A 12,168-nucleotide genomic window follows, 5' to 3' on the forward strand; every position below is an offset into this window, starting at 1 on the left:
GCACAACTCTATAAATCTACTAAAAAGTACTGAATTGTACATTTACAATGGATGACTTTTTTGGTACGTAAATTACACTTTGATCAAGCTGTAAAAAAGAAAAAAAGGCACTTCCTGTGAAAGCAGAAACTGATGATCGAATATGGGTGATGCAGAGGGTGCAGGTGGTCCTGGAAGAAAGATGGCGGTCAGTAAACGTCTGCACAGTGAATAATGAACTTTTGAACCTGGCTAATTGGGAGAGACAAAAGGAAAAGTTTAAAATGTTTATGATTTTCCTCTTTACTTCATTATTATTTAACTTTCTATAGCCTTGGTATTCTTAGCTGAAAACGAGGAATAATAATAGTACCTCTTTCACGGGGATATAAATAATATAATGAGATAATAAACATAGAGCTCTCAGTATAGTGCTTGGCCTATAGTGCTAGATATTAGCTCTTAACAATCATAAAAATATTCATGTTTCCTCTATAGACGTGAAAGCACTTAAACACCTTTATGTTTCTCTACTTTCAGAGCTACGAGATTTCCCTTAAAGTAAAAATGGAACAATTTAATAACTTTACCAGTTAGTTGTAATAAAACTATTAACAGTGGATAAATTTTGGTTTTTCAATCATTTTTCAAAATATAGCCACTTGCAAGGCACACACTGCTATATTTTTAAAAAATCAAAATTTAAAAAATGAGATATAACCATTAGCATGAATGAAAACTAGTTGATTTGAATGAATTTATCAAGAAGCATAAACTGTTTGCCAAAGACATCAGTTAAACCTTATAGAATAAGTGATATGAATCAACAAGGAAGACTACCCTAATTTCTTCTTTGACTGACAGACATTTCTTTTAACTCATTTGATCACTGTTTACTTTTATAAATTATCACAGAATTATTGTGTTGGAAATAACCTAATTAGGCCACTTATCTGTCTTTAAAACATTTTTCTCATAAAGAACTGATCCTACTTTAAAAACAGTCCAATGAAAAATCCATAACCTACTTGGTAGTGAGTCTTCATCTTTCAGAAGAGTATTCTTTTACTTCTCTTCTTTCCTGAAAAGAAATCCACTCTGCTTTTGGACAAAGGAAAGCACTGGCTTCATTGTTAAGTGAAGGTTATCTCAGGTGAATCACACAGTTCTTCAGATAATCAGTTTCAAGTACAAACGGGGACAAGGATAATTGAAAATGGGTGCACCACCCAACTGGGTGTATCTTTTGTTAGACAGTGAAAAAGCTAAAGAGACAGGGACAGGGACATGGGAACATACTTGGGTGACATGCTGTGTGGTTTAAGAAAAAAGCTATGGCCAGAGTACACTTGTACCTCGTGCTGTTCAAGAGGGAAATAATCAGCCAAGCAACTGTAAAACAGATGAACTGTATCAGGTTTGGACAAGAATGCAATTTACATACTTGTAATACTTTACTGTACTTGAAATTTGCTTTACTACAATGAATACCCAGAAATATTCTAACTTCCAATTATTCGCATTTTTCTTACATGTACAAGTTGTTCTAGTTGTATATGAATATGCAGTATTTGAGGTCTGAAAGGACTATTTTACACTATCTTTAGGAATCACTGGTACTTTCATAGTTACTTACACTGTGTCTAAAAACTGTAATTTGGATGTTACAAATTGATGTTTTTAGTCACATTACTAGCACTGATACCTGTGAAATATTTAAAGCTGTAACTAGAATTATTTCTGGAGTATAGCAGGTTAGGTAAAATTTTGAGCACGGAACTTTAGGGGTCCTAGCCCTTCAGTCATTAGCAACCTTACCCTAAGTGAAAAGGGGAGGCAGTTGTCAGCAACTGCTGGGGGGCACCCTATCCCCTCAGACTGTACGCTCACTTTTTGTGACTTCCTTCCCTCTCAGAAGATTCCTTTGACATCTACTTTCTCCTGGATAAAATGTGGTGTGGGAGAGGAAGAGGTACAGAGTGTAATTATAACCCAGGCCAGGCTCTCTCCACTCCCTAGGAGAAATCCCATCCAGCCCATATGCCTCTAGGGACAACTCTATCTGAGGTACTATTTTTCAAATTTTTTTTTTTTTTGCCACGCCACATGGCATGCAGGATCTTAGTTCCCCGACCAGGGATCGAACCTGTGCCCCCTGCAGTGGAAGTGCAGTCTTAACCAATGGACCGCCGGGGAAGTCCCGAGGTGCTACTTTTTTTTCTTTTAAATTAATTTTATTTTATTTATTTTTAATTTTGGCTGTGTTGGGTCTTTGTTGCTGCGCGTGGGCTTTCTCTAGTTGTGGCGAGCGGGGGCTGCTCTTCGCCGCGGTGCGTGGGCTTCTCATCGCGGTGGCTTCTCTTGTTGCAGAGTACAGGCTCTAGGCGCGCGGGCTTCAGTAGCTGTGGTGCTCGGGCTCAGTAGTTGTGGCTCGTGGGCTCTAGAGCGCAGGCTCAGTAGTTGTGGCTCACGGGCTTAGTTGCTCCACGGCATGTGGGATCTTCCCAGACCAGGGCTCGAACCCGTGTCCCCTGTGTTGGCAGGTGGATTCTTAACCACTGCGCCACCAGGGAAGTCCCGGTACTATTTTTAATAAAGAATAACATCAGCAGCAAGAACAGAACTGAAATATTACCAGCACAGCATTTATTACAGAAATAAGAACTGAAACACCCCAAAAGGACTGAGCTACAAAATAATTTTTATTTTCTATGTTTAAAATAACTGATAAGTTGGATAATTTATTACATTTTCTTTTTAAAATAGACAATTCTTTGCTTCTTTGAAAAGAGCAGATATTTTACCTGTGTAGGAATGAAAATTCATTTTCACACTTCTTCCTATCTTTTGCTTGTACATTTGCAGAATTTACTTTTCAGTTGCCGTAAGAGGAAATAAAATTTTAGAAGCAGCTCTTCTCATTTTACAAATAAAATATCTGAAGCCCAGAGAGGCTGTCCACCCTCCTCCAGGTCACAAAGAGAAGGGCTCTGCATCGGAGCCCGAGCTGCACCCAGACGCTCAGCTCCCCCAGCATCTGTGAACCACACCTCGACGCCTCGCTGCCTCCTCGCATCAACGTTGCAAAGACGCAGCATGACAATCCGGGTAACGGGTTTAGCTCTAGTTTACATGTACAAAGCAAAGGACACTAACCTTTTTTCATTTCTCTTCACAAATCTAAACATGTTGAAAGATTTACATGGCAGATAGATAACACAACAAAGATGAATTTGGTTAGCATAAACAATGATTCGGGTTGGTGCATACGTTATTAACCTCTGCGAAGTCCAGATGGTTAAAGGAGTTACGATAAAACAAGCCTGACATTTTTTTAAAGCATACTGTTGACAGGTATATTCAAATGCTACAAAGAGACGAAGGGCTACATCATGAATAATAAATAATTTAAAAATGACATTAGCCTTTTAACATAGATTATTTCAATAGTTTATTTTTGTTAATGATGGGGCATTTTCTCAGTAAATTCAAATAATTATTTTCATAATAGTGAATGCTAAGCTAGAGCTAGAAAAGTTAACATACAGCATTATCTTGAAATTTCAGGGGGAAAAAGTGGTTGATTGGAACTTCACCTATCTTTCGGAACCAAACAACGTTGACATAAACACATTTGGAATAGAGAACTGTATCTGGCTCTTTCATATTTCAAATGTAAAAGTCCTTTGATAGAGAGAATCCCATTTTTTCTGCATCTGTTTAGATGATATGACAATAGTAGAAGGCAACATTTGGAATGCAGAATGTAGCTAGTGAAAACCTAAGTGATGTTTAAAGAGATGAATTATTTTAAGAACAAATTAGCTTTTCCACATGAAAGAAAATCAATGATCAAATAAATTTAACATGATTACGGTGACTGAAGTAAAAATACCAAGTATAATATGACAGCTTTCAGTCCTTGTTTGGCACATATATTAATAAATTTTCAAACATCAAACAATACAACACCAATATGTACTAAAACCAACTGGCACAGTAAGATTCCTAACGCGTGGTTAACTATTAACATCATGAAAACCTAATTCCCAGATGAACTCTGTAACCACGCACACCCTCTCCGTACTGTGCAAGCCGGGCCGACCACTGTCTTTTCAGGATTCCCCAGAATTCTAAGCATTTCTAAGGCAGTCCTGCTGAACCCCGCAACCCCTTACGGAATTCTGTGGATCTTCTGAACAGGTATCCAGTTAGGAGGCTATACATGCACACACTCATCACAATTTTGAAAAGAATGGAAGGCCTTCATACATGTCAGTTTTTAGTTTTATCCAATCATTAATTTTCTGCAGAGTTGTTTTTTCTTGACTTAATATTTTTGCAAGTTTTTTCATTTTTTCTTCATTTCTTTCTATGTACTTCAACCCCTCCAACTGCAGCTGATCCAGCTTTTCATTTCGACTTTCATCTAGAGGTATGTTTTCACAAATAACAGGATTAAATCTAAAATAGGTGTCAGGAGGTAAGAGACCATCAAGCATTACATGGACTTCTGTTAAAACAAACAGAGGATAGGGTGAATTAAAAAATCGAGTTATTCTGCAATGATCTAATTTTATGTTATTTACAATTATCCAATTTTAGGCAAATTACAAAGCCTTGCTTATTTCCACACTCCAGCTAAATAACAGGAGTAAAGAATCCATAATACTGAATATAACTATGAAATGAAATTCATCTCCCAAAATACACCATATAATTCTGATAAATTAGGACCCCTGCTCCAGGACTCTCTTCTCTGTTTTCAGTCATGCTGTTAGCCACTGCTGAAATGCCTTTACAACCTTCCTTTTTTGTTTTTTAATTTCTTTTTTTTATAATTAATTTTTATTGGAGTACATGTTTTTTAATTTCTTGAGATCATCTTTATTGAGGTATAATTTACATACAATAAGATTCGCCGATTTTAAGTGTCTAAATTGATGGGTTTTGACAAACGTATACACTGTGTTACCACCGCACCAATCATGACATAGAACATTTTCTGTCATCCCAAAAGCTTCTTCGTGCCTTTTTATGGTTGGTCCCCCCTTACCCTTTGCCTTTTCTAGAATTTTTCATATAAACAGAATCATAAATATATATAGCGCTTCTGGGTCTGGTTAGCTTCTTTTACCCAGCAAAATGCTTTTGAAACACATGTTGCAGCATGGATCAATAGGTCCTTCCTTTATATTGCTGAGTAGTAATCCACTGTACGGATATAACACAATTTGTTCTCTCCGGTCTGGTTCTCTTCAGTTTTTAGCTATTAGAAATAATCCTAAATCATTTTGTAGATATATGGTTCCATTTCTCTTGGGTAAATACTCAGGGATGAAATTGCTCATTCATATGGTAAAAGTTTATTTATCTTATTAAGAACCACAACACTGTTTTCCAAATGGATGCACCATTCTGCACACCAACCACTAGGATATCTGAGTTCCCACTGTTCCACATCTTTGCCAAGACTTGGTACTGTCGGTCTTAATTTTTATCATTTTAGAGGATGTGTACTGGGATCTTGTGGTTTTAATTTTCATTTCCCTAAGGACTAATAATGTTGAAAAGTCTTTCATGTACTTATTAGTCATCTGTACATCTGAAGCATCTGTTCAAACATCTTGGCCATTTTTTTTCCCACTGAATTTTTGTTTTCATCTCTGTATATTCCTTATATTATACAATGTAAGCATTTTCTATATATCTTGCATCTGATTATACATTTGGTTCTGATGATGGATCAAACACATATTTTACTAATATTTTATTTCAGTCTATAGCTTGTCTTTTCATTTTATTAAAACTGTCTTTTGAAGAACAAAATTATAACTTGATGAAGTCTAATTTATCTGTTTTTCCTTTTATGTCCATGTTTATTGTGTCCTATCAAAGACTCTTTACCTAACCCAGGGTCATTAAGATTTTCTCCAGGGTATTCTAAAGGATTTACAGTTTTAACTCTCGTATTTAGGTCTGTGATCCATTTCAAGTTAGGTTCTGTGTATGATGTGAAGGGTCAAGGTTCAATTTTTAAAATACAGTTATCTAATTGTCCCAGTACTATTTGTTGAAAAGATTATCCTTTCCTCATTGAATTACCTTTGTCAAAAATCTTTTGAGCATACATGTCTGGATCAATTTCTGTAATATTAGGTACCACTGATCTTATGTCTGTCTTTATGCAAATACCACCCTTGCTTACTGTAGTTTTATAGTCTTGAAATCAGAGGGTCTAAGTCTTCCAATTTTGTTTTTTTTTCAAAATTGTTTTGGTTATTCTAGGTCCTTCCCATATTCGTATCAATTTTATAGTCATCTTGTTAATCTCTACCCCAGAAAAGTCCATTTTCATTTATATAGCAGTTGCATGAAGTCCACAGATCAATTTGTGGTCTGCCACCATAACAATACCGAGATTTTCAATTCATGAGCACAGTATTGATATATCGATTTATTTAGGCCTTCTTTAATTTCTCTCCGTAGTGTTTTGTAGTTTCTACTGTTCAGGTCTTGCGTATAATTTGTTAAATAGTTTCTTAAGTATTTAATATTTTGATGCTATTATAAATAATATCTTTGTATATATTTAATTTCAATTTCTAATTGTTCATTGCTAGTATGCAGAAATACAATTGATTTTTATTGACCTTATATTCTTCAACTTTGCTAAACTCACTTATGAATTCTAGAAGCTTTTTTATAGATTCCTTAGGATTGTCAGCATAGACAACTGTGTTGTCTATAAATATTTACTTTTCATTTCTAATCTATATGCCTTTTATTTCCTTTTATTGCCTTACTGCACTGAAAAGGACCTCCAGTACAACACTAGCTGGAAGTGATGAGAGACATCTTACTCTGCTCCTCATCTTAAGTACAAAGGATTCAGTCTTTCACCACTAAACATGATGCCACCTCTAGTTTTTTCATAGAGGTCCTTTATCAGACTGAGGAAGTTCCCTCCTGTTCCTAATCTGCTGAAAGTTTTTATCATGAATAGTTGATGAACTTTACTAAATGCCTTTTCTGCATCTATTGAGATTATCATAAATTTTTCCTTTTTTTTGTCTGTTCATACAGTGAAATTATATTGATTTTTTTGAATGTTAAGCCAAACCCATATTCCTGAGATGTATCCTACTGGATTATGCTGTATTCTCCTTTTTATATATTGCTGAATTCAATTTATTAGTGTACTTTAAGGACTTTTGCATACATATTAATAGGGAATACTGATTGGTATTTTAATGTTTTTTAATAATGTTTTTGCCAGGTTTAGGTGTCAGGGTAATGCTGGCTTTAGGAAATGAGCTGGTAAGTATTTATTCTTCTTCTATTTTCTCCATGTTTTTGTACAGAACTGCTGTTAATCTTATCAACTGTATTTTTCATTTCAGACATCACATTTTTCACTTCTACAGATTTGATTTGGGTCCTTTCTATATCATCCATTTCTCTCCTCATCATGTTCAAATCTTCCTCTATCTCACTAAACATGGAGTATACTTAGAATAGCTATTGTAACATCCTTTGTCTGCCAATTCTCTCATATGTTTCATATCTTGGTCTGTTCTCATTGATCGGATTTTCTCCTGGTTAAATGTATCTTTTCATGCTTCTTTGTATGCCTGGTAATTTTTTAATTGCATGCCAAACATTGTGAATCTTATATTTTTTTGTGCTGGAATTTGTTGCATTCCTTTAAATATTGCTGGATTTTATTCTAACAGTGGATGCTGTTAACTGGAGCTCAATTTGCTCTTTTTGAGAATTTCTTTGAAGCTGTGTTAGGGTGGATCCAGAGCAGCCTTCAGTCTAGAACTAATCTTATGTCACTACTGAGACAATACCCTTCTGAGGACTCTACTGCATATCCCACATATTACAAGGTCTTTCTAATCTAGGTGATGGAAATCTGAGCTGCCTGGTCCCGTGTGAGCCCCAAGGGTTGTTCTATTCAATCCTTTCTGGGGTAATCTGCCTTGGGTAGTTTCCTCACATGCTTGCACACAACACGGATCAGTACTCAAGGGGACTCCTCTGCATAGCTCTAGAGCACTCTCTCTATGAAGCTGCCTTCTCTGTAGTATTTTGCCCACAAATTCTAGTTTCCTTGGCCTCTTTGAATCCCCAACTCTGTTTTCTGAGAGCCTGGGACTATCCTGCTTGAGTTCCCCACTCCTCATGCTATCACCTAGAAACACTTCCAGGTAGCAAGGTGGGCAATCATGTGATTACTTCATTTATTTTCCTTCTCTCAGGGATCAGTGACCTATGCCACCTGTCATCTAATGTCTGAAAACCATTGCTCTGTACAGTTTTCTAATGATTTAAGGTAGGAGGAAATATATGGCTCCTATTATTCCACCATGGCCAGAAGTTGAAGTCTGAACCCTCTTTTAAAATGTCCAAACCTTATCTATCTTTTAAGACCCATATCAAGTCTAATTTGCTTCTTGTAAATTGTCTACAGCAATCTAGTTTAGTTTTCTCATAGGCTTAATCGTCTACATCTATTCACCATTTATTTGGCAATTGATAATATACTAGATTGAACCAAATGAAACTGCTGTTTCTATACATCGATAACCATCTAGTATCAGCAGTTACGTATGTTTCACTCTTAATTCTTCATTAACTAGAGTGTAAGTGAATGAAGGCAGCATTTCATATTTCTTGGAAATTTCAAACGAGCCCATCACATGGTTTGCACAAGGTATACATGTAAGTATTATGAGACTGGGTGATCAAAGCTATTTTTTTTCTAGGAAGACTGCTTATGGTAAGAATATTTTATTGATTTGACAACAAAATTTCAGATAGTGAAAAATCCAGAATGTCACCTTTTCTTGGGTTATCATTTAATAGATAAACATCCTTAGTGGGGAGTTTAAGAGCCTCATGTAGGCTAATGACTCAGTCAGTAACATGATAATATAGAAAGAATGAGATTCAGAAGCAAGGGGCCGTTAAGGGGAACAATTCCTTCTACAAATTTAATAAAAGAGTTCACATAGGACTTAAAAATAATATAGTAAAATAAGGAGATCTAGACCTCAAGGCCCAAAGTATAAAGTCAACAAGTACTGACTCCCTACTATGAGCCAGGCACTGCAGTCAACATAGTTAACAGGATAAGTTCCTGCTTACATTCTGGTGGGACATAGAGATCATAAGCAATTAAACAAGCAAATATGTAGTATATTGGGCTGGCCAAAAAGTTTGTTCGGGTTTTTCGTACCGCCTTACTGGAAAACCCGAATAAACTTTTTGGCTAAACTAATATGTCCATAATGAAATAAATGTTCTAAGAAGGAAAAAAAAAAAGAAAGAAAGAAAGAAAGGAGGATAAGGGGTTAGAGTGAGTGAGATGGTGAGGGGTTTAGAAAGTGATCAGAAAAGGGCTCTCTGGGGAAGTGACACCTGAACAGAGACCTGAATGAAGTGAGGGTGGGAATCAAGCATGTATCTGGGGTAAGGCCTTACAAAGAGAAGACAGCAATTCCCTGAGGCAGGAGCCTTCTTAGCAAGTCTGAGAAACAGCAAGAGTTACAGTGTAGCTGGACACACTTTATACAGAGCCACGTCTTGAGAGAGGGGGAAGACATGCATTCAAAGGCCAGGTCCTTCCAGGGCCTGGTGAATTTCAGTGAATGAGGCTTTTGGATTTTGTTCTAAGTGTGATGGGAAGCCTAGATGGTTTTGACCCGGGTAAAGATATGATTTGATTTACATTTTAAGAGGACCACTTGGGCCTTTATATGAAGACTAGATTATAGAGGCAGCCAGAGTGGAAGTAAGGACTTATTCCAGTTTGCCGCCACATTACTAAATAATCGAATTCCGTAAGTACTCTGATTCTCTCCCTGTTACCATGTGTTTACCTGAACCATCCTGACACTTTTCCTTTTCCCTGTTTCTTAAGAGTCTCCAACCAAGCCTTTGTGCTATTCCTGCTTCAGCGACTTCTCCAGCTGTAAGGAGGCCAAGGCAGCTCTAGCTCCCACACGGAGAAGTCACCACTGCAGGGTTACTGGGAAGAAATGAGTGAGGAGAAGGAGAAACGGCAAACACCTGCTCCCACGTGCTTCCTAAGCCTACAACACAGACATAACAACACTCTTTGCAGTGAGCATCAGCATATTCTATCAAAAACTGAACTCTAGAAGTACGTTAAGGCGGCAAATAAACAGACGAACCTTCTGTGTCTGTAGCACTGTTGATAACATTAGACAGTTTGGTTTTCAGGCTCGTGTGTGTCGCGGTGTTTCTCACGTCACTCTCGTAACGTCCAGTGCCCAAGGATACTATGCACTCTAGTGGGACGTCTGGCCAAAGACATTTACACTCGTGTATTGCTAATGCTGAAGGGTTATTCAGGAGCAAACCTCCATCCTGCAAAACATACGTCAAGCAAATACAGAACAGAACTCTTCAAAGTGAAATACTCTTTTACAAATATGAAAACAAATTATATTTTCAACAGTTTGAAACTTACTCACCGGGAAAGCTGAACTATGTAACAAACTGAACAAATTATTTAAAAACAAGAGATTCCTTTCAAGTGAATTTATTTTATATACTACAGCTGCAAAAGAAGTCATGTGAACACTCACTGGCCTCACTGGCTTTACTAAACTTTCCTTTCCTGTTACAAAATTCTCTGAACTTCTTCTTGGATTGCTCTGTATATTTTGCTCAAAACTACTGAAATGAACTGAATTAGTTTTTAAAGATTTTTATCCTTGTTTAGTGGTTAATATAGATTCTACATAAAATCTAACAAAAGAATTGTGGTTCTACCAAACAAACAAGACCAGTTCTTTCACAAGTCTAATATAACCAAATTAATTAATTGAAGTTGAAATTTTATTAACAATACAATTTCAAAGTATCAAATTCATTTACTGCAGATATAACCTAAACAAAGTAGGCAACCTTATATTTCTAAGCATTTATCAATGCTTCAAAATAAGCATTGATTTCGAAGACTCCACAAGGCAAGACGGGTAAAATATGCTGATAGAGTGCTGTAAAAATGTAGTAGAATAAAAGTATGTAACCAAAGACAAATATCATATGATATTGCTTATATGTGGAATCGTAAAATAAAAAGATACAAATGAACTTATTTACAAAACAGAAACAGACCCACAGACATAGAAAACAAACTTACGGTTACCAAAGAGGAAAGGGGAGGGGGGAAGAACAAATTAGGAGGTTGGAATGAACATATACACACCACTATATATAAAATAGATAAACAACAAGAACGTACTGTATAGCACAAGGAACTGTATTCAGTATTTTATAATAACCTATATGGGAAAATAATCTGAAAAAGAATAGATTTATATAAAAATGTAAACTGAATCACTTTGCTGTATACCTGAAACTAACAAGACATTGTAAATCAACTATACTTCAATTAAAAAAATTTTCAAAAAAGAAGTATATTAACTAGTCTCACATTCCTGGGATAAACCTCACTTGGTATTAGTATATCCATTCAATTTTGAAAAGCTATAAACTGTTAGATATTATTCCTTCTAATAAGCCCAAATTTCCCTCCCTGTAACCTGTACCTATTAATTCTAGATTTGTATTTTGAAGCTACACAAAATTCAACATCTTGTAATCCTACGGTCTGGCCATTCATGAATTACTTGCAGTTTTCAGAAGGAGTAACATTCTCTTGCCTTCAGGGCTCTGCACATGCTGTTAACTCAAAATGCTCCTTCCCCAGCCCCCTTCTTTGCTCAGCTCCCACTTATTCTTCAAAACATGGTCCGAGTCATTATTCCAGCAAGAACCTAACTGAAATAATCCTAACATACTTAGTAGAAAACAATCCATTTCTACTGGAAGATAAGACAATGCTGAATTCTGTACCAGTACACTAAAAAAGAATTTTGAAAAAACATGCTTTCCGCAAGAACGGGAAGAGAAATACAACCTTAAATTGTCAAGCAGTAATGCAGTACATATTTTAAATGAAGGCACCTTTATTATAGTAATTCAAAGATTTTTGGGCAAAGATATATAATGAATTAAATTTTTTTTCTTGTGGAACACTTATTCTATCAAAATTCTTTTTCAATGTACCAGTACAGTAAAATTATAGCAATCTAGGATCTCTGCCAAGTGAACCGTTTTGCATAGCAGAATCCAATCCAATCTCTA

The 12,168-nt window shown here is 36.1% G+C and overlaps 1 protein-coding gene across 4 annotated transcripts in view; it reads right to left on the reverse strand.

Moving 5' to 3' along the window:
* Positions 1-2,603: 2,603 nt before the first annotated feature.
* The window catches only part of PNPLA8 (patatin like phospholipase domain containing 8), a 150,722-nt gene continuing 141,157 nt past the window's right edge, over positions 2,604-12,168 (reverse strand). For all 4 annotated transcript variants that reach the window (XM_007187756.3, XM_057549736.1, XM_057549734.1 and 1 more), the window contains exons 9-10: positions 10,185-10,380; positions 2,604-4,492 (exon numbers count right to left, since the gene is read on the reverse strand). In XM_007187756.3, the coding sequence (XP_007187818.2) occupies positions 4,218-4,492; positions 10,185-10,380 (471 nt within the window). In that variant the 3' untranslated portion in view covers positions 2,604-4,217. The remainder of the gene's footprint in view (positions 4,493-10,184; positions 10,381-12,168) is intronic.

Source organism: Balaenoptera acutorostrata, chromosome 7 (assembly GCF_949987535.1).
Source record: "Balaenoptera acutorostrata chromosome 7, mBalAcu1.1, whole genome shotgun sequence".
In the NCBI taxonomy this organism is placed as follows: domain Eukaryota; kingdom Metazoa; phylum Chordata; class Mammalia; order Artiodactyla; family Balaenopteridae; genus Balaenoptera; species Balaenoptera acutorostrata.